A 23,594-nucleotide genomic window follows, 5' to 3' on the forward strand; every position below is an offset into this window, starting at 1 on the left:
TTCATGTCTGGAGCTCCTTTCTACTAATCATCATTTCGTGTTGCACATGTGTTTGTTTTACGCATTTTTTTTAATGTCAGGTTTGGAGGAAAACTGCTGCAGCTTGTGTAGTGGTTAGACTGCATGACTGGGAATCAGAACATGACCTCTGTGCCCAGGATTTTATAAAAGTGCCTATCCCCACAGTATCTTAGTACCTGTGTTCTGTCCTCAAATCTACCACTTTTCCTCTTTTACTGCATGACCTTGGGAGGGAGAGTTTCTGTGCCCAATTTACACATCTGTTGCATGGGTAAAATAGTGCCCACTTCACACAGAGCACTGAGTTTTAATGAGAATTTCAAAAGTACTTTGAGAGCATCCATGTGAAATGTGCTATTCAGGTACCACATCTTATTATTATTCATACATGGTGACTTTCATTCCCCACCTTCTGTCGTGCTCCAGTAGGTGTTTTGCCTGTGTAAGGACTGCAGGAATTAGCCTCTTTCTCCAAGATATTGATTATTTTCCTCTTTATTTTGATAACCATTGTTCCCACACTGGGGGTTTCTGGATTTTTGTTTGAAATAACCATATTTCCTTACTTCGGTAGCTGCTAGTTGTCACTGAAGTGTAACAGCTGTACCCTTTTTGACTTACAGGCTGTTCTGATGTATTGTAATTAAAGTTAAATAACACATTCCCTCTCTCCCCCTCCTCAGCCCCCATATGCTATCCTCTCCCTTTCCCTGCTCTTGGACTGACTGATGGTTAACGTAAGTCATGGCACAAAGGGGCATGACAAAAGTGCAGCGTTCTGTTTTGACATCATCTGTTTTGGAGTGATATCCTGTGAGAATTAGCTCAACTTCCACTTTATAGTTACTAATTGAATTATTTTATTATACTGCATGTTTTAGTAGCAGCAGGTTAGGGATTGCCTTGATGCTGAAATGTAGTCTGGACTTCCCTCTGATCACTTGTAACTTTGAGCCTTCTAGTGTGTCAGCTCAAAGCCATGTGGCTGAACAGTGCAGCTCAAGAAGTCGGCATTCTTCTGTTGTTCTTTTCTACCCTCCGATGACCATTTTTCCTCTCTCACACTTCATCTAATGTGGCTGAACCTCAAAATGCCAGATTCTTTGCAAGATGGACAGCTTCATAGTATCTGAGGACTTGTTAAGTCAAACCCTGATAACAACCCATACCCAGTGTGTGCTTGGTAGATGGCAGGGCAGAATATTCCGTGACTTTAAGACTGAATCAAATCACGTTGGTAGAATGTGGTTCTGAATATAACTGCCCCCAACTTTAAGAGCTGCATTTACTACATAAAGAAGAGCTGTTAAGCCAGTGGTCTTTGCGCTCTCAGCTCTGTTTCTCTAAGAGGTTTATACATGATTCAGGAAAAATCATGTTTTAGTCTAAAAAAGAATTTTAAAAATCCCATCATATACCCAAATATCAGAAGACAGTGGAAGTTTTTGATACTTTAGGCTGACAGTGACTTTTTTTTAAAATGGCTTCTGTCCTAAATAGGTTTGGACTATATCATTATGGTCTAGGGAAGTTGAGGGTAAATTGTTTCTTGAGAAAACCATTGACTTGCATTATAGATCCATTGCAGGGGGAAACAAAGTAAACTCATTACTGACTCTCTTTCTGAATACTCTCACATTGTGTTGGAAATGAGTGATGGGCTAACTTAAGAAGGGTAAGTAGTTTGGTTCAGTTATACACCTGAAAAGCTTGGGTGATTATTTGAAGCGTCTCCAAACTAACTGAATCTGATGTGGCTGGAAATGTCACAAACACTTTCTCACTTGTGCTAGGCTGGCCCTGCTGTTTCTAGTTGGATTGGAAATACCACAAGAACAGTTTGTCTTGCATTGTTTTGGCAGTAATGCATCCAGTTGCAGCCAGAACCCAGAAGTGCAGAGGTGAGCCAAGATGGAAGACACTGGGGAGGGATAGGGAGTTAACACAATATTACATAAAGCTTTGGGGTGTTCAAAGCAGAAGTGTGGTTTGAGGTTCATTTCTAAATTTTAAGAAAAGCCTTCTCAAATACAAGATACATGAGTTTAAATCTTTGGTTGAACGCAGGATCAAATTTATGAATCACCTCTCCATTTGTTTTTGTTTTTTTTCTTTCCTGCTTTCTTCTACAATATGATGAATTATCAGGCTACATATAATCATTCTAGGGTCCCAGATTGCCAGGTGATCTAATGTTGTTTTTTAGTTTTGTTGAAATCTGACAGTCATCAAGAAAGGAACGTATATCAACAGAGCGGTAAATTTTTCTTCAGGAGAAAGCTCAAAAGGATTTTTTCAACCAGAGTCACTTATAATTTGACACGATACCATTTTGTTAGCTTTGCAAAAGGAAAACTGCCTACATTTTGAAAATATGGTATTGTTTTCCAGAAAGATTTATTCTTACACAGATTATTGCCAAGAAAATAGAATATTAATGCAGAACATACCTCAGTACAAACAGCAGATAGATGGAAAATGGAACTCCTTTGCATTGGTAGATTTAAGCAATTCAAAAAGAGGAAGGGATGTATTGAATAGGATGTTGGAATTATTTGCCTTGGGATATAGTGCTGGCGGTATCTTTAGACATTGTAGCCTGACCAATTTCTTTAATTGGTAGCATATACTGTCTTGCTGCAATCCAGGGACCCCGTTTCTTCCATGTCATAGATAGTTGTGACAGGGATGGGGCAGACATTCTAGATGAGAACACCAACCACTGCCCAAAACTCAGATTGAATCGACACTGAATCTTTCCTGGGACATGAAAAAGTTTAATCTTAGTATTTGCTTCCATAGATTTCTTCCCAAAATACTAATAAAAACAATTAAGAGAAATGTTGCATGTCTCTGCATTTTGAGTTTAGGCTGGGAGGAGAAATGGAGCTGCAGATATACTGCAAGAAAGCCTGCACCTTCTCGATTTCCAAACCAGTTTTAACGACTCAGGAGTGTAGAAAGGTCCAATATGCGTTGCGCATCCAAAGTTTTGGGTGCTTAACTGAACCAAACTTTACAGCCTTACAAGGTTTACTCATCACTACCTAATCAGCCAAATTTTAAAATGGAATAGTAGACTCTTAAATCAAATCCATCCCTGAAAAAACATGTGTGTGTGTTTTTAAAGCCTTTTCCCAATAAACTCTTCAGGTTTGTTATTCCCCTTCCCTCTCAATTCTTCTAAATTATCTATGAACTTTGCAATTGGATTTCCTGATCCAAGTCCAGTCATCTTCCCCATACAGGACAAAACAACACTGGAGAGCCTGACTCAACAGCTGGCAGTAAAACAGAATGAAGATGGGAAATTTAGCCATGCTATGATGGATTTCAACATGAGTGGGGATTCTGACGGTCAGTAGGAATTCCTATTTCTAGTTATGTATGTGCAGAAGAACACAAACTCCTTTTTGGGGGATAGGAGTGAAGGGCTGGGATAAGCGAGGAATGGCCACTAACCAAGGCAGGAGAAATTATTCATATTGTGGTGGTTTAGATCTAGGGGCAATTTTATCATTCTGTGTCATGCACTCCATTTGTCAAGGCTGGACCAAGAACACATTTATGACTGTAAAAATGAAGGAAAGGAAATAAAGAGATGTTGAATAACTGAGATCACACAGATTATAGAGCTGATCATCTATAGATGATGCATATGCTAGGTCTGTGGGAGCTTGTTTGGATTTGATGAAGCAAGCTTAATGTTTTTTTCTATCTCTGCTATTGCTTTTGTTATTGTGGAGCACAAGCACAAGCAAAGGCAGCTGTGCAAACGTTCATTTGCTAGTTAAAGACTTGCTTTAAAAAGCCCCACCTAATGTTGCCATATATTAACACCCTTCTCATTACAAAGGAGGCAGGAAACAGGTAATGTAATACATTCAACATATTGTAAATTAGAAAACAAACAAACAAACCTCCATTCATAAAAGTTGGGTTTTTTAGGTTATTAAGCAGTAAAAGAACGTTAAAAGAGCTTTACATTTTTTGTCTGCAAAAATGAATGTGGCTCTTCATCAGATCAGATTTATACCATATCCTACTATATTTGACCAATATAGTTATAAACTAGACACAAGAAAAAAGAATATGATACACTTGAAGGATTCAAGGAGAAGAGAAAGCATGGTGAATGCAGTTTGAACATATGTTTATTGAATGTGCCCTATGTGATGAAGGTTACTGAAAGCACAAATTAGGTATGATTTTCTCCCCTCTTTTTAGGAAGTGCAGGTGTCTCAGAATCTAGAATTTATCGGGAATCCAGAGGGCGTGGAAGTAATGAACCCCATATCAAGCGTCCAATGAATGCCTTCATGGTATGGGCTAAAGATGAGCGAAGGAAGATCCTTCAAGCCTTTCCTGACATGCACAACTCCAACATTAGCAAGATACTGGGTAAGGAAATTAATAGAGCACTGTATTTTTTGTAGCAGAACTCCTTGGTTTTGACTGAATATTTTAGAGATTTTAGGGCCTGACTGATAGTTCATAGACCCTCTACTTATCCACATTATAGTTTTGGCAAGGACAACAGCAATACAAGGTTCACCATGCTGCCCAACAGTATGCATCAGCCATGATCTGGAGAGCCCATTCAGCTTGCCAGTTGTGGTGGTGTTTTTGGCATGAAGACACTGGCCTACCAGGAACTAGACAAAGAACTCCAGCTCATTCCCACGAACCACTGAATAATTATAAGATGACTTTTTGTTACATTTTTTGGTGACAGCTTTTGTTTACTGACTCTTATTTATCTAATGTTGTTTATAATGCTGCCCACCATAGTATCTGATTCATAACCTAGTGTGCTGTGTTCAAATGAATGATCTAAAGATGAAAGTCCTGTATTCTAAAATATGTCTCTTTTTAAAAAGAAAACTGGTAGTATGATATTTCGGTCATATTACGTCTCTCTAATGCATGATCCATACACCAAGGATATTCTGAGAAAATTCACTTAATCAGAGAAGAAACATGAGAACTTATGTGTATATCCCCATCCACTCTCCGTATCCCACACAATACATATTTGCCACGGATATCTGCTAGTAAATCCCATGCCCCAGTCTTCAGACCTTTCTATACTTACTTAAACACTTAGGCCAAATTCTCCCCTACATTAAATCCTTGGGACACTTTGAAGAGTAGAAAGGGAATAACTGAGGACTGAATTTGGCTCATAGGGCTAGATTCACCAAGGAACATAGGCATGGGGAGGCTGAGCATTGCCAGGCCTAACTTTTAGGTGCCTAGAAAATCACTGGAATCCTCAAAGCCTGAGTAGGCACCTAGGCTCTCTATTCAGTGAGTGAGATTCACAAAAGTCAGCAGGGTCAGGTCGTGGCTCTGCAGCTGTGCAGAGCATTGCGCCAGCAGCGGGGTGAGCTGAGGCTGCGGGGAGGGGGAGCAGCAGGGGAGGAGCCAGGGGCTGGCTAGCCTCCCCGGCCAGGAGCTCAGGAGCCGGGCTGGAGGTTACTGCGGGCCATAGTTTGCCCACCTCTGTTCTAACCACTGGATAGCCTGGGGTTGGGTTTCCTCAATCTCTCCTCTTGAAGCTGTTCCATTGTGGCTACATAATGCAAGAATCATTGTTCTGGAGAGAGAGAACAAACATGAGCATGCAGGAGAATAACTCTGTTGCCTTGTGCTTAAAGTACTTACGGGGGAGGTGGGAGACTCAGGATCCAGTCCCCCTGCTCCAGTGAGTCTTTAAAATTACTTATCCACAGTGCAACAGGTGAACCTGAGGGAGCCTCACATCAGAATACCCCACAGCCCAGTGGTTAGGACATTCACCTCAGAGGTAGCAACCGCCAGCTCAGTTCCCTTCTACCTCTCAGGTGGAGGGGAGACTTGAACTGGACGTCTCCCATGTCTCAGGTGAGTACCTAACAACTAGGCTATAGGCAAGGTCCTCCTTTTCTTGCCATTTTATGTAAACTTGCCTATAGGTGCTCAATCTGGTAAGCGAGGTCTGAGGCCGCTTATCAAATCAGGCCTGCAGCTGAGTGAGGCAGAGGAATGCCTATCTTCCCCCAGTTCGTGAATCACTCAAGGGCATAGGCATCCTGCCTGTCATGGGACTGCAGTACACAGACTCAGCGGCAGAAACACAGGCACCTACGCAACTTATACAGGAAAAATCACTGAGCGATTTTAGGCGCCTACAGGTTTGGTGACAGCTGAGCAGGGGTTTTGTGAATTCAAGTGGGGCCTGATTCTGGGATTTAGGTGCCCAAGTCCTGTTGTGGATCAAGCTCACAGAGGCCAATGAATTACCCTAGTTTGTTTCTAAAATAAATTATCGGTGAGTAAATCTAAGATGTTACACTTTTCTACCGATACAGTGTTGTGCTATTATACATTTTATATATGAGGCAAGAGGGGTGGGGGGCTAAAAGTGTGAGCATGAAAATATTTGCCTGAGTAAGGTCTGGCTGGTTTTTGGAATGGCATGAGAAATTTAATTGAATATAATGACAAGGTTAAAAAGGCTTGACTAGTTAGAGGGGTGGTGACTATGCTCAGGTTAGACTGGTCAGAGGTATTAGAAGATAAGGTTAGATTGGTTAGAGTGATATTATGATAAGGTAGCAGCAGGGTGGAATTAAAGACGAGATTAAATTAATTTAAGAGGCAGCACATATTGGTTCTGATACGACATTATCCCTTGATTAAAAGGGTGGCATGAGCTGATTAGATTAGTTAGAGGAACAGGACAAGAAGGCTAAATTGGTGGTAAGATAAATGTATACTGGTTAAAAGGGATTAGACTGGTTACAGGTGTGTGATGTGATTAGACTAGGGTCTAGAGGCAGTAACAGTTTCGGTCTGTCTATAAATTTAGAGTAGGCCTGATTAAACCTGCCTTTTAATCAGCTTCAAAAATCTACAAAGATCATTCTGAATGGCCTTTTTCATATCGAAAGTACAAAGAGAGCTTGATGTTTTCCCTCTTAACTGATTGTTTTGGATAACAACTTCCGACAGCACGCTGCTAATTCATTCTGCTTAAAACAGGCGCTTGAGCTGGGTTGACATTTTACACAGTCTCTGGGGATTCTAGTTGACATTTTAAAGGGCTTCTAAGCATTTTATAATACCCTAAAATCTGGTTTTAATAAGCCATTCTGCTGAAATTGTTAACATAAGGAATCACCTTTTACTGTTTGGCGCTAGATCAGGGGGATATGGGGACATCTTTTTCTGATTAGATATACAGTAGTTGGAGTAAAATGTGCAAATTCATTACAGATCCTGTAGAGGTGACAGACAACATAGCTGACTCCAAACTCTATACTGTGTTGCTGCCAGATAGAGGAAGAAACTATGTTTGAAGGCAGTAAGAGATGTGGTTTCTTTTCCTTTCCAGCATCACATTTAATTTTTTTTTAACCTTCCTCCTCTGCAATAGAGAGGGATGCCCTGATATCCTTTTTCTTGACAGAAACGTTACAAAGGTCTTTCCTCAATTGCAAAAGGCCAGTCTTTTGAAGTCAGCAGGGAGCTCTCTGGTGAAGGGTGAGCAACTAGAAACCTACAGATCAACCAGGTGTTTGGGTCTCTTTGTGAAAAGCCACAATTATTATATATTTTTTAAGCAGTGCGGCTACACACTGGGGTCGCAGAGCAGCACTGTCGCTGAGAGCGGCTTAGATGGGGTTGCCACTGAGCCGGGGTCATTTTTCTAGTGAAATGAGAGGAGTGCCCTTCACTGCACTAGAATTCTCTAAGGATTATGTTTGACACTATGGTATTATGCTTTAAGCATAAAAAATTAGATACACAGATTTGTCACTAAATTCATCTGTGTATACGTTTGTCATCCATCTGTTCATTGCAACTTGAAGTTGTGGAGATTAGGTTTTTTTATTAAATTGTTAAGAAATCTGTTAAAAAAAACTGGTCTGCTGGATCCCCTTAAATTTTAATAATTTATTCCTTAGATATGTTTTTAAATATATATAAATTAATTTTAGAAATAGATCTACAATATACATACGGAGATTTATTAAAGGTAATATAGGAAGTTACCTCCCAAATCTCTACTCCACTAATGCAGGTGTCTATATCAGCGGTTTTCAACCTGGTGTCTGCAGACTATTTCTAAGGTTTCCAAAGGGGTCAACACCTTCATTTGAAATGTTTTAGGGGTCTGCAAATGAAAAAAGATTGAAAACCATGGGTCTATATCAATCCAAAAAAAAAAAAAATCTGAGGCAGACACACAGCATCTAAAATTTCAGCCTGGATGTTTAAAGTTTTGCAGAGTTATAAGCAACTGAAAACAGCATCTTAACTCTATGTGGTATTACAATTCTACCTGTACTATATATGTGTATTTGTATGGATGTACACTCTGAGCCTGGGGGGAGGCTTAGCTCATGGGGGAAGGGGTAGCTCAGTGGTTTGAGCATTGGCCTCCTAAACCCAGGGTTGTGAGTTCAATCCTTGAAGGGGGCATTTAGAGAACTGGGGTAAAGATCTGTCTGGGGATTGGTCCTCCTTTGAGCAGGCGGTTGGACTAGATGACCTCCTGAGGTCCCTTCCAACCCTGATATTCAGTGATCTGTGCATGCAGATCTTTGCAGATGACCACTGATATCATCTGGGTGCAGCAATGTGTGTGCACAGATCCCAAAGCAGGATTGGAGCTATATGCAGTGTTGACAATTCTTGCAATTTTATCATGAGTCTCACGATATCTAGTAATTTTTCTTAGAGCCCTAACTACCATGTTCATAAGATTGTGAGAAGCCTACCTATCATTTTTTAAAAAAAAGTAATTTCTGCTCTTCATGGTTATAGAGAAAAACTTGAGAATGTGACCCAGGCACACACTAAAAGCACAAAAACCAGAAGTCACATAAAAACCACCCAAAATGTAATGAGATTTTTGACTTTTTGCTTGGGATTGGCAGTAATGTGTGTGGGTATTTATATACACATATAAAATAAAATCAGCCTTGCAAAACATATGATGAAAATATTCTGTCCAAGCAAAAAATGTACTTACCTAACTTTATTGTGTTGATTGATGACAGTAGCCTTGATCATGCTATGTGACCTGTGCAGGCAGACCCCTGAATCTGCACATACTTACACGGGCATAAAGATCTGGGTCTCATTCTTTATCTATGTATATTTGACAGACACACTCTAGAATATGAACAATTCATACTGAGACCCGCGGCAGCGTGCCAAATTTTGCATATTAGTAAGTAAGCAAATGAAAACGATAAATAGAAAATCAAGGATACTTCATCACAAAATCTGCTTTTTATTTATTTTGACAAGCATAGTTGAGTTTTAATTATTTATGATACTTCAAAACACACCAGTAAATGATCTTTAGTATATTTTGTAAAAACAATAAAGTCACAGTAATAGGAGGTATCACTGCAGGAGGCAGCTATTAAATATTTGCTAGGAAGAGAGGTGAGGCTGCCAGGATTTTTGCGCTATTGAGATTGTAGCTTGCAAGGGGGAAAATAATGAATGACATTTATGTATAAATATTATGAATTGAGATATAGATGAAAATGTCAGTACCTATGGCCCTGGGCCTACAAAAATTTATGTATGTGCTTAACTTTATGCACGGAGGTCTGCCTTCCCAGATCCAATTGGAGAATTGGGGCTACTGGCATCAGTCAACACAGTTAAAGATGGTTTAAGTAAATTTTGTGTGTGGACAGAACATTTTCATCAGAATTTTACAAGGCTGATTTTATTGGATATATTCATTTAAATACATACACAGCACTATAGCGCCAATCCTGCATTGTCAGAGAATTCAGTGTATGCAGCTAAGCACATGCATAAGTCTTTGCAGGATGAAGGCTTACGTTCATTATTCTGTTATGTTTTTCTATGATCCATTTATTCCCAAAACTAACAGTGGTAACTATGGGGTATTCAGAATATTAATTTAGTTTGTGATATATACCGCATATATTACGTATCTGCTTGTATATTTACATATTTATTGTTTTTGTAAATACAAGATACTTAATGGGGGGGGGGGAGAACTTATATCTGACTCCTAATGCTCTACATATGAAATGACTAATAGTTATATATAAGTGCAAATGATCACCAATAATTACATGTGGCAATGCCAAGCTGTAGGTGAGATTTATACATATCCTTCCTAACAAATGTTTTTTGATCTCTGACCTCTTCAGTTCTTTGTCCATATGCACATTTGCCACTAAACTCACATGCACATGCTTTCACTTCACTCATCAGAGAGTCTGAAATAGCCTGTGGTGCCTTCTCTTCTTGATATTTAACATACTTTAAGAAAAAAGTCTTTTAGGTTTTCAGCTTTATTATTTATTAATGAAAACTGTTTGTCAGCATAAACTATTATTTTTAAACCAGTAGGTGCTAAAATGGTGTTTATGGCCTGCGGGTTCTAGATTCACTTAGCGTTACTTTGTGACTTCCTCAGACTTTAGAGAAGCCAGTATACTGAAGAAGGGATAAATCCTGAAAATGGATCCACATCTTGGCACCCTAGAACCCTATTTGCAGGGTCTGGCCCTAACTCTCAAATGTGTAACACCAACAATTTTAGGCCCCAACTACATTACCACACAGGCTTCCCCTGTGTCAGCTAACCTGATCAGGATTTGGCAGTCAGTGGGAAAGAAGTAGCTATTGAATGTCAGTGTCAGTTTTTACAGTCAGTTTCCTGGCTATAACCACTAGGAAATGGCTTTTCTCTTCAGGAGATCACCAAGCTGCTTTCCATGCTCTTCCATGCATTGGCAGTAAAAGGGTACATGATTGACTCCACACTAATTGTACTAAGGGATGACTTTTCATTGCTCCATTCAGAGTAGACATTTTTCCATAGGTCGATTACCATTAGATGTGAGGTAGGATCAGTATTCTGTACTCAGCCTATTAGTCTTTCATTACAGAAACTCATACTGGAGTTTGCAATGAAGCTTCAACAAAGCAGAGCACCGAGAAAACTGATATCAGCCAGTGGGCTCTGTCTTCCCAAGGGCACTTTCCTGAAAGAATCAGACTGTTTTCTTCATAAGGAAGAGAGAACTGTGCTTTTTTATATTGAAAAGACAGTTTTGGGAGCACAGTGATCTAAGAACACTATGAGTAATAGCATGAGCTAAGTACAGAATGAGTAACAAAGAAGGAAAGTACTGAAAGTCAAATATGACATTCTGAACCCATTATGTTGAGAAATTATGCAGACTTGTTTCCAGTAGGAAAATGGACTATTTTCTAACCAGTTTTTCGTTCTGGGGCATATATTTCACAGTCTGGGCCATCAATGTTGCCTGGAATGGATCTTGTCCTGAAGCAATCCTAAAGTTCATTGAATAATTTCCAAAGAATTTTTTATTCCGGGTATCTTGCTGCATTTTTTCAGGCATCAGCTATTTGTTTTTGTTTTTGTTTTTTAAATTTTCACTTTATAAATTTCATGGGACATTTTTAAATAAAATACTCATTTTTCTACTATTCACCCAGCATATACACAGCAGCACAGAGCGAAAGTTAATGATCATCCCAGTGAAGCAGGAATATTTTAATTTATACAGTAGTTATCAAAATATTGTATATTAATGCTCTGTCTCCAACTGCTAATTTGTCACATGGGAACAAATCTTTTGCTCTTCAGGATTCTTTTTAATAATACCTTGTACCCAGTGGTTCTCAACCCGGTGTATGTGTATCCCTGGGGGTACGTAGAGGTCTTCCAGGGGTACATCAGCTGATCTAGATATTTGCCTAGTTTTACAGCAGACTACATAAAAAGCACCAGCCAAGTCAGTACAAACTAAAATTTCATACAATGACTTGTTTATACTGCTCTTTATACTATACACTGAACTGTAAGTAAAATATTTATATTACGATTGATTTATTTTATAATGATATGGTGAAAATGAGAAAGTCAGCAATTTTTTAATGTGTGCTGTGACACTTTAGTATTTTTGTGTCTGATTGTGTAAGCAAGTAGTTTTTAAGCAAGGTGTAACTTGGGGGTACGGAAGACAAATCAGACTCCTGAAAGGGGAACAGTAGTCTGGAAAGGTTGAGAGCCACTGCCTTTTACTTAAATAGGATCTTTCATCCCAAAGAACCAGACTCTAGCTTGGTACTTTATGGGATTATATGGGAACTACTCTTCTCGTCACTGAAATTCTACCTCAGAAGTAGTTGCACCAGGCTTGAATGGGAGCAATCTAGGGCCCTAGTCACACCACAACATGAGGGTCCCTGTGCCACAGCCCCACATCATAACCCTGACCCCAAATGGTGTGCTGATGGCAGGGAGCTTCCTTCCCAGATAGGGAAAGGCAAAGGCATAGCCCTTTCTTCTCACTCATCCCACTTCACCCCAGGAGTAGCAGCAGGTGTCTGTTCTGGCCCCAGAGAGGCAGAGGTAGAAGCAGGGGAGCCCTCTCAAACCTATTTCTGTAACGGGTGAGCCAGGCCCACTGCATTCTTCACCTCCTGCTATATACAGAGTCCTTCCCACTGTAGAGGGTTTTGGAGTTAACACCTCACCCTGGGGGATGCACTGGACAATTCATATCTCTCAGAGCTATTGTTTCAGACTCTCTGAAGACTCAGGCAGAATTCAGCACATTGGTTACGCTCAGTTCATGTTTTCAAGCTTTTTGTTATAACCATGAGAGCTAGAAAGATACTTGTTTTAAAAAAATGAAAGCTTAGACTTTGATGTAAGCCTGACCTCAGGAACCAAGGCCCCAGCAGGCCTATATTTTAATCCAGCCCAGGGCGGAATGCAGCAGCTAGTTCGTAGCACACAGGAACATTAGAACAGGAAGTGAAGATGAGTACCATGCTTAAATGAAACTACAGAGGAACAGAGGCAGACTAGAATCTAAACAGGCGAATGGGACTTTGCCCAAGCCATTGAGATTCGCAGCCTACTTTTACAAAGTGTCAGGGAGCTTTAATAATTACTATGTAGCAGCAGTGTCCATAAAATATTGACTCAAAAAGGAAAGAATGCCACGTACAAAGCTACCTGCATCACATGGGCATACCCTCGAGGTTTACCTGCCAAATAAAAACTAGCTGTGACCCTCCTTATCTAAAAGCGCTGTTTCACAGCCCAGCCACAGGACCGGGGGTATCTTGTTCTTAATGACCTGCTTATTTGTCCTTCTCTGAATGGGAAAGGGGAAGGGTTCTCATTTCTCATTCTTCTTGTGACAGGATCTCGCTGGAAAGCTATGACAAACCTAGAGAAGCAGCCATACTATGAGGAGCAGGCCCGACTCAGCAAGCAACATCTGGAGAAATACCCAGATTATAAATACAAGCCCAGGCCAAAGCGCACCTGTCTTGTGGATGGCAAAAAATTGCGGATCGGCGAGTACAAGGCAATCATGCGCAACAGGAGACAAGAGATGAGGCAGTATTTTAATGTTGGGTATGGGCCTGTCATATCTTTTATTTCAGTAGAAATTGTTTTTTGGGGTTGTCCTTGTTTCAGAGCTGTAAATGTCATATTTTATTACGGGGTAAATAATGTGTTGCTAACTATGACGGAGGACTCTCACCTCTCGTGAGCGCCTCCTGTCGGCTAAATGTGAACCTGCACTCGCTCTGTCGGCTCCCGGCGCCCCCTGTCAGCTGTTAACCTCATCAGGTGGGTTTTTTGTGCCCCAGCCCTCCAGCCAGGTCACACACTGTCAATATGCGAAGAAATAAACAAACCCCTTTCGGGGGTATCAAAACTCCAGCAGGGCCTTTCACTATGCTCTGGTTGGTATCTGCAGCCCTGCCTTCGGGGCTCAGTTCTTGGCCCTTCTGGGCTAGCTTTAAGTCTGTCCATAGCCTGGTATAGAGCAGTGCCCCCAGCACTTTCTCCCTGGAGACTCTGTTCTCAGTGGTTCTGTGGTATCCCAGCTGTCCAGGCAGGTTACTTCTTAATTCCAGTCCCCTTCTGGGGGAAATAAAGTTCAACATATGGTTGGCCTACTTCATGGTCTTCAGCCCATCACTGGGCCTATTTAAATCCCCAGCCCCTTTCTTAGGCTTTTAATGCAGAGTCTTATTTTCTCCTTGGGGCTTAGGCCGCTTCTCCGGTGGACGGGGAATCTAGGCCCGCCGACTGCTCTGGGTCCCAACCCAAGGACCCTACAAATAGTAGCCATGTGCTGCTTCCTTTAACTCTGGTGCTGCTGCTATTCCCTGGGCCACTTCCCATGTAACCCCTTCCTCTTCACCCTTATCTCAGGGGTCTCTGTCTTTTCCCTGCTTAAGCACAGTCTCTCGCAGGCCTCTTTACCAATGGAGTTTTGCAGCCTTCCAATCCTTCTTCCCCCTTCTGGTCCCAGCCAGCCACTGACCTGCTCAGCCCCTGCAGCTCCTTTTCTCTGAGCCTGCTATGCTCTGATTGGCTGCTTCCCTGCAGCATTTCTAGGCAGGCCTGGAGGACCCACATTCACTGCTCCTTTTCCTAGGGTGGGGTGTGGCAGGACTGCAAGACCTCCAGCAGGGGGCCTCAAAGGGCCTGATACACCCCATCACACTAACATAATATGAAGCTCATCTTTAAAGGCCATGTGGTCCATAAAACTGTGACCTGGAAGTCAGGAGATCTGTTCATGGCTCTGCTATTTAATTTTGGCCAGCTGGGCTTCAGTTTCCATATCTGTAATATGGAGATAATGATACTTGCCCATCTTGACCACATCTTTGGATGAAATGCACCACATATGTGCTAAGTATTACTCATTATGGTGTTTTACAGAATCTATATGAGTTAATCTGTTAGTGTCTATAGCTCCCAAGGCCAGAAACACTAGCTCACATTCAAGGGGTTCAGCAAGCCGTCGGCTAAAACATTTTTCAGCAATGCTATTGAAGACCTGAATGCCCATGGCAGGTTGAGCCTTGCTAGTAAGGTCAGTGAGGATAATAGGCATAAAACATCCTCAACCAGTTCACACTAGTCACATGTGATGAGATTACTTCAGTCCAAGGGCATTAGCGGTGCCAGAGAGTCTTTTGCTCTGTGGTAAGCTGAATGCTAGTGAGGGGTTCAAATCTCAAGAGGATTGTTTCAGAGAAACATCCAAAGGTTTGTATGTTTTTCAAGACTTAGTTCTCTGCTTTTTCATCTAGAAACCTGCCTGGAAGGGTCTACAGATAGGTGAGAAGTATTGCAAGGACAGACGTTCTTGTGATATTTTCACAGCTGGTCCAGGAAACACAGAGCTACACAAAAAAATTATTGTTTTTCTTTAAAAAAAAAAAAAAGTCAACTAGCCTTAGAAAAATTGGAATCTGGGCTCTGTTTCCCTTTTGGGGTGAAAAAGGAATGCTATTTTTTATTGTACCAGAACCAGGTCACCTGTCTCTAGTTAATGGGTATGAATAGCAGTAAAGGGGAAAATAGCTGCCCAGTTACCGTTAAGTGTCCTTAGACAGTGTTTTGAACAGCTACAGTGTACATTGTTATAATAAGCAGCTCAACAGAGAAATTTGAGCTGCTTAACCCTGTGGTGCTGGCAGGTTCAGTGATCCCACTAGTAAGCACTGAAACAAACATAGGGAAGTCAGCCAACATTCAGCATCAAGAGATTAGAAAAAAGAGGAGGGAGGGTCTTTCTGAGAAAGATAGGTGGCAACAGAGCCCCCCAAATACTGCTTATCTCGCTGACATGCATGGCTTTACATTTTTTTTAACTAATCTTGCAATGTTTTTATTATTATTTAACTTTCCAGATGAATCTGACAAGTACCGTATCTGAAAACAAGACATTTTGGAGATAGTTTGTCTAGAATTTAGAGCCGGGACTGGGGGAGGGTGGGGGTGAAATCTAGGTTCCACTGAAGTCAATGGTAAAACTCCAAAAAAAAAAAAAAAAGGGTAAAAAAAATCAGTATTTGATCCTGGAAGTCAGGTTCTGTTCCTGGCTTTGCTCCTGCAGGACCTGGTGCAAGTCATTAGGGCCAGATTTTTAAACAATTTAGGCACCAAAATAAATCACCAGATTTTCAAGAGTTTTGAAAGTCTGTCTGCAAGTGTCACAATAGTTGGGACTTGGCTCTCTTGAAAATCTGACCCCTAATCTCTGTCAGCCTCGTCATCTCTAAAAGGGGACTAAAAATGCTTACCTTACAGGGCCATCACGAACCTTAATACATCAATGGCTATAAAGAGCTTTGAGATCCTCTGATGGAAGCAGGGCCAGCTCCAGGGTTTTTGCCGCCCTAAGCGGCGGGGGGGAAAAGCTGTGATTGGCGGCACTTCTGCCGCCGCTTCATTCTTCAGCGGCAATTCAGCAGCAGGTCCTTCCCTCCAAGAGGGACTGAGGGACCCGTCGCCGAAGAGCCGGAGGTGCTGCCCCTTCCCATTGGCCACCCCAAGCACCTGCTTGCTGAGCTGGTGCCTGGAGCCGGCCCTGGATGGAAGGCACTGTAGGAGTGGAGGATATTATTTTTCAGTTATGAAATGCAAGCAACATTACAGAAGCACTGTGAAACTCAACAAACATTTGGCCTATGAGAGGCACCATTTGAGTGCAAAGTGTTCCTATTATTACATATTAAAAGCCATTTAAAAACACTGAATAACGCTAGGTCTTTCTGTTGAATTAAGAGTAAAAGCAAAAGATGTTCTCCCTATTTACAGGCTAAGCCCTTTGTTGAGGCAACTATATTGTTTTGAAAATAAGAAGTGATGCTCGCAGGTTAGCAGGCTTCCCTAGGACAGCAACAAGCAAGTATATTAAAAATGTGGCAAATAATTCCAAATAAATGTTCAGTTGCTTGGGACTGCTTAGTCTTTCGGGATCGCTGTGCTGTGCAAGGCTTACTGGGCAGTCAGTGAACAGTCAGGCTCAGGAACAGGGGACGGTTTCATTCTTAATTAAAAATGTTCATCTCAAGAGATTTCACCCTGTCTCCTGTGGCAAGGCTTTTCAGTACAGATGGACACACCACTGATGACATTACAATATGCAGCATGTACTGAAGGGTATTACTGCAATGGAATTACTTCATGCAGCAAGGAAACAAAAGGAGCATGAATTTTAAACCTCTAGGCTTGTTAGGACCCTGGAGCTTCTCAGAGAAATAAACTCTGGTACAACACAGCTAGTGTTCTACATGAAAAAGGAATTTTGATGGCCTGAAATAATTCTGCTTTCATTATCTTGTACATGTTTCCAAGGCTTAAATGTCCTATAGAGGATTTTTATCAAACACTGATGTTGCTCTATTTATTTTAAAACAATGTATGTCTAAGTCTGGCTTTTCCTAGTTTTATCTGCCATCCCTGAGAGGATCTACTTTTTACCAATATCCCTCACTGTTCCAGGGAGTTGTCCATACCTATCAATGATCCCTCTTCTCCTCACCCACCTGTCTATGGACATTGCATAAGCCAACTCCAAGGTTACATGGAGGTCTTGGGGATCACCCAGGCTCCCATGTGGGTCCCAGAAGACCTTGTGCCCCTCCCTACAAGCCATCAGGTTTCTAAATAAACTCCACATTCCTAGCCTATGTCAGGCTTTCAAATGGAAGCCTGGTCCTTTTCCCCATGCCACGAACAGACTCCCTCAGGAACTCCCTCCACCCACCACCTCTCTCCTGACACCAAAACCTTGCTGTTTGTTTTTGGCCCTAGTTGCACTCTGCAACGTTTTGGGGGGAGGAAGAGGGTGGGTTTTTTTTAATCATTGGACCATGGGTGGCAGGATGTTTGTCATTGGCTGTGTGCTCGTAGACATCCCATTCCCCCAGTAAGGAACCTTGAGCCTTAGGCAACCTCCAAAGTTCAGATACAGATCAAACGTGTCCAGAGTTTGGTGGTGTTTGAGTCAGTGATTTGGTTCAGGCCCCTAACATTAGTCATAGGATCAAGTGTCAAAGCTTGGAAGATTATGGGTGGGAGGTGTCTGGTGTGGACCATCGAGGGACCCACTCCACCAAACCCAATAATGATAGTCCTTGTGACTTTATAGGAACCTATAGGAATAGGAACTCTCTTTGCTCCTGCTCGTATTTAAATCCCCTTTTATTTTTCAACAACAGGCAACAAGCACAGATTCCTATCGCCACCGCCGGTGTCGTCTACCCAGGAGCCATCGCAATGGCAGGAATGCCCTCCCCCCATCTGCCATCAGAGCACTCGAGTGTGTCCAGCAGCCCGGAACCCGGGATGCCTGTCATCCAGAGCACTTACGGCATCAAAGGCGAGGAGCCGCACATCAAAGAGGAGATGCAGGCCAATGACATCAATGGAGAAATCTACGACGAGTACGATGAAGAAGAGGACGACCCTGATGTGGACTACGGCAGTGACAGTGAAAATCACATTGCAGGACAAGCCAACTGATAAGGGTCCAAATATTGTGTGACCTTACAGGACTTCAAGGAAAAAAAAAAAAAGCCCCACCTGGTTTATCCTTACCAGTGGCCAAGCACATTAACTTTCTCATACACTGACTGTTACTTTAACTGTTAGTCTTAACTAGTTGGGACATCAGCTGACTAATAGACATCAGCCTGCATTTAAAAAAAAATGGCCCAGAAGAAAGAAAACAACGACGATAACAACAACAAAAGAATGAAATAAGCTATGGGTAAAATAATGCCAGTAATTCAGCTGCTATACCCAAGCACTGAAGTCTTACCCGTCGACCTTTTATTATTATTTTTTTTTCCAAATAAACTTTATGGCTGTTTGTTCTACAATGTTCTAGAAATTCTCACTCAGGTACACAGTGCCAACAAGTGGCTTGTGAATGTGTTTTGTTGTTTTGTGCTACAGTTTAAAGAGAAGTAAATTTTTTTTTTTTTTTGGTAATGCACCTGACAGGAAAAAAAAAAAAGACAATTCCTTTTACCCCTCTGCCTCCTCTTCCTCCTTTTCCCTTCTCCTTTGAATATTTAGGGTTGGAGGCACGCATGTGTGTGTATGGTGGGGAAGGGAGTTGGGAGTCTGTTTCTGTAAACCCCAACAAGTAATTATTTCCTTTCTAGAGAGGACTTCTCTTCATCAGTTGCACACCACACTGAGTCTTTGAGCAAGTGCCAAATTTGTACTAAAGCGCTGAACTAGTTCAATTTTATTTTTCCGGTTGGTCGCTTTTGTTTCTTGTTCTGTCTTAAGTTAGGACAGTGTTATGTCTTAGACAATCCCTTGAAGAACCTAATATACCAGCAGCTGGTGAGATTAGACTTTGTTTTCTTTTCTTTTGTTTTTTTAAAGGAAACTGTAGGTGCCGTTCTCAGGTGAAAGTGAGAGAGACATAAAAAAATTTAGAGAAAAATATTTTATGATCTTGGATTTTTGTGTGTGCGTGTTTATGGTACTAATAAGAATAATATTGGACCATTGTGAGCAAAAACCATATTCAGGATGAAATCCCACATCCTCCAAACAACTTGGTCTGTAAGGAGCCTTTGCTTTTAATTTACACTTCAAATGGCAACATAAAAAATGTCCAGAACAGACCCTTGTTTAGAACAGGGCAGGCAAACTGGAAGTACTAACCTCTAGAACGAGCCAAAATGGATGAATCTGGTGCTAATCCATAAGGCAGATCTTGGCTGAGACGCTGCTCTCTCTACCCACTTGGAACACCCACAGGCGTCAGTGGGATGTTTGTGCAAGGAGAGAGAACAAAATAACAATGAAGCAATTCTCCCATCCACAGTGGGCAGCAAAATTTGACGTATAGCACACAAATCCTAAGCCTTTGAAGTTCCAAAAGGGTTGGAGACCAGGAAAATAAATAAATTCCCTCAAGCTCTAACAGATATTGGTAAGGTTGTTCTGTGCCTCAGTCATCTCACCTGTAAATTCTGTCCTGTTTACATATGGGCATGCACATTTGAGACAATGGAGCTGCACACATATAACCCTGGGCAGAATTTAGCCCATTGTATTTTCAGCGATCTAACTGACAATTCTACTTTGTTTCAAAGAAAGAAGTAAACATAGTGACACAAAGCATTTTTTGGTGCCTGACTCTGATCCTTCTCTAAAAAGAGTGCGCCCAGTTTCATGTGGTAAGACAGCAGGCAGCAGCATTACCTAACCCTAACAGGAAAAGGATACCTCTGATTTCCAATGCAGCTCTGTCCTAGGAAGCGCGGTCTTATGTTACAGAGAAAAGCTTTCCATTGAGGCACTATTTGTGAATGTAGGGCGCCATCCTACAGATCCTTGCTCACATCACTAGTCCTTACTCACAGGAAGACGCTCAGTATCAGCATCACTGGAACTCCTCGTGTGAGTAAGGACTACATGTATTAGCATTGGCAGGATCCAGGCCACAGTACTCACCAGTAGATTCAGGGCCCTGACCCTGAAGCCAGTTAAATTTTAGACCTGGAGCAGTCAGGCCTCACAGATCCAATTGCAGGATCATGGCCTTACTTTGCCTGAAGACATACCACTTGAAGTGTAAAGCTCCTTCTGAAGACCTTGTGCAAAACAAATGACAAACAAACAAATGCCATTTAAGAGTTAGACAATACTCCAATGAATGGTTTGGATGTGTGATAGCTTCACCCCCATGCCATCTTTTTTTCTCCCTTCCTTTTCTTTAGTTTCCCTTTTTGATTTCCACCTCCACATCAAAAATTCTTTTCAGTTTTTCTCGCTTTCAGAAGACTTGCTCTGGGGTTATGCTTGGAGTAGCTGATCACATCCTCCATGTCAGAGGGTTTCTTTGGTTTTGTTTGTATTTGATGACTGTATTTTTTTTTTTCATTTGAACTGCCTCTTTCTTGCTAGTGTTGTAATGGTAATTATAATAATAATAATAATAATAATGGTCAGCTGTTCCCAGATTAGTAAATTATGTATAATTTATTTCCCTTTTTTCTACCTTATTTTATTCTGTTCTGATTTGGCAGTGCAGCAAATGAAGCTGTTAAGATATTTAAAATTGCTGCCCAACCCTGCTTTTTTATATAGACATATAAAAAACTCACTTCTTCCCATGCTCACCCCATTCTTAGTTCTTCATTTTAATTTTGGCCCCCGTCATGACAACTTCTGATGTTTATTATGATGGAGTGAATTAATGGAAGTGTTGTTTTCAATCTTAATTAACTTCTGCTCTCTCATCACTCATTTTAGTTATTTAATTACACCAGTCATCTAGAGCCAATTTTTTTAAGCACTCTGTTTGGATAAGAAGAAAAAAATAGACAATTGTTTTTATATCATTATTATGTACAATGTGAAAACAGATATTTGCTTTTTTTTTTTAATTTGTTCCCTGTCTTTGTGAACAAATTATTTCTGACTCTTGTGGATTCACCTCACATTTGCTGGTTGCTTGATTTCCACCATGTTATAGAGATGCTCTGGTTTAATTATGTGACTTCGGGCTACGAGAATACTTTGTTTTAGCTCCAGGTAGATGCCACCAAGGCAGGCATGGTTGGAGCAAATCTTAAATATACATGGTAAAATTCTGGCCTCATTGAAGTCACTGGGAGTTTTGCCTTAGACATCAGTGGGACTAGCATTTCACCCAAAAAAACTATGAGCTTGATACTCAAGGCCTCACTCATGGGAGTAGCCCTGTTTAAGCCAATGGGCCTAGGAGCACTTGTGGGTGAGTAAGGGCTGCAGGACTAAGCCCTCATCTTCATAATGGGTGATGTGACCGAATTCCTTTTGGGGGAGGGATAGGAGAGGGGGCTGTGCTTTACATTCTGTGTTGTCTTTGCCTGAGACTCAGAACGAATGCTAAAAAAGAAAAAAAAAATGCTGACTTTATTGCAAACCAACCTATACCTGAGAGACTACGGTAGGACCTGGGGTTTGGGTCAAAGCTGGGTAGCTTGTTACAGACCCTGCATTTCGATGCTGAAACCGATCCAGTCCAACAAAGCACTTAAGCATGTGCTTAAGTACTTTGCTGGATCAAAGCGCCCATATGTCCTATAGTATTAAAACACCCATGTTTGAAATAGAGGCCCTATTTTATTGATTTAAAAAAACGACAACAGGTATCTATAAAAGAAGTTCTTGTCTTGTTTCTTTCTTTTCCTGGGTTTTGTGTCCTTATGACACTGAGAAAAAACAGGTTAGAAGAGATTAGGATAGTATTAACCTAAAAGAGCACAAAAAGCCTAGCGTATATGTGGGCCTAGCTCGCCTTTCCTGGGAATCTATATAATGACGATCTTCTTGTTAGAATTTTTGTGTTGGTCGCATGTTTCGTTTCCTCTGAAATCAGGGCAGTTTCTTATTCCAATGTGATTCAAACTTCTCAGAGAGTAATACCAGCAGTGGGGAAAAGAGGGTCAAAAGAAAAAAAAATTGAGGGACTGACTGGTAAGCTCAATGAAATAACACATAATTCTTTCTGAATTTATTCATGCCTTATATTAGTAAAATAGGATTTTTAAGTGCATTTAACATCTTTATTTAACCGTTCCGCTATATTAATCAGGCCCCCAGAAAAGAACACTAGCTACTATTATAGAATTTAATTAGTTTTGTAACCAAATCCTCTTATTACAAATGCATATGGAAGAAATTCTTTCTGCATAGACATTATTTCAAAGATTTGGTTTCTGCAGTAGACTCTTTCTTTAATTAAATCATTTTTTTTAGAAAGTAAATTGTCTTTAACCTTTTTACAGCACATTTTCAAAGCTTTTTCTTTTTTAATCCAAAGAGATGAGCTGCTGTTGTCGCTGAAGAAGACTCTGACATTACGTTTGTAACATCAAAAATAATTACACACAGTGGAAACTTAGACCTCACTTAGCAAGAATTCAACTGCTAAATTTAATCGCAACTGCATAATATATCATACGTTTAAGGGCATGGTTTATCATATATGAAATATTTTGTCTGCCCACTTCTTGATAGAATCTTCCATTTTGCAAGGAAATGTATGTACCATAATTCATTAGATGTGGATCCAAGTGTATCCTCAATTCACAGGGCATGGGATGGATGTTTAGTTTGGTTAATATTTACATTTTCTTCAACTTTATCTTAACTTGTCAGTTTCCCAGATTGAAGAACATGTCAAGTTTGTTTTTTCTACTGACTGATTTCTCTACTCCCCAGTGTTTTTTGTCACTGGTTTGCTGAAACAGTATTTATATAGCTCCATTGGCTCTAAAGCTCTTACTCCTTCTAACATTTTGGATTTTACAAGTGAAAAGAAAAATAGAAAAGAAAATAGAGACAATCAAATGCCTGGAGCTTAAAACAAAGTATGTGCAACCTACCATCTCACTTGAAATTTAATAAAATAAATAATTATGTAAATATAACATAGAGTTATAGATTTATATTTTGTTCATAACACATAGTGTAATATAAGTTGTATATTTTCATGTTTTGGTTTTATGTTATCATTCATGCCACAATAAATAAAAAAATCAGGAGTTGATGTACTCTTTAAAAAAATAAGATGTGGGTTGCCACCATGCTGGGTTTTTTTGCATTCCCCTTTTTTCAGTATTATTGCCCTACAAGGCACCAATAAAAACAGCAAATGTGTTCTTTACTTAAACTGTGTTTCTGTTTCCCACTTCTTACAGCCGAGGGG

At 40.7% G+C, this 23,594-nt stretch overlaps 1 protein-coding gene across 9 annotated transcripts in view; it reads left to right on the forward strand.

Moving 5' to 3' along the window:
* Window positions 1-23,552, forward strand: part of SOX5 (SRY-box transcription factor 5) — an 822,966-nt gene extending 799,414 nt beyond the window's left edge. For all 9 annotated transcript variants that reach the window (XM_054036563.1, XM_054036572.1, XM_054036525.1 and 6 more), the window contains 4 exons: window positions 3,270-3,378; window positions 4,249-4,422; window positions 13,255-13,471; window positions 18,091-23,552. In XM_054036563.1, coding sequence (XP_053892538.1) covers window positions 3,270-3,378; window positions 4,249-4,422; window positions 13,255-13,471; window positions 18,091-18,394 — 804 coding nt within the window. In that variant the 3' untranslated portion in view covers window positions 18,395-23,552. The remainder of the gene's footprint in view (window positions 1-3,269; window positions 3,379-4,248; window positions 4,423-13,254; window positions 13,472-18,090) is intronic.
* Window positions 23,553-23,594: the final 42 nt, after the last annotated feature.

Source organism: Malaclemys terrapin, chromosome 1 (genome assembly GCF_027887155.1).
Source record: "Malaclemys terrapin pileata isolate rMalTer1 chromosome 1, rMalTer1.hap1, whole genome shotgun sequence".
NCBI lineage: Eukaryota > Metazoa > Chordata > Testudines > Emydidae > Malaclemys > Malaclemys terrapin.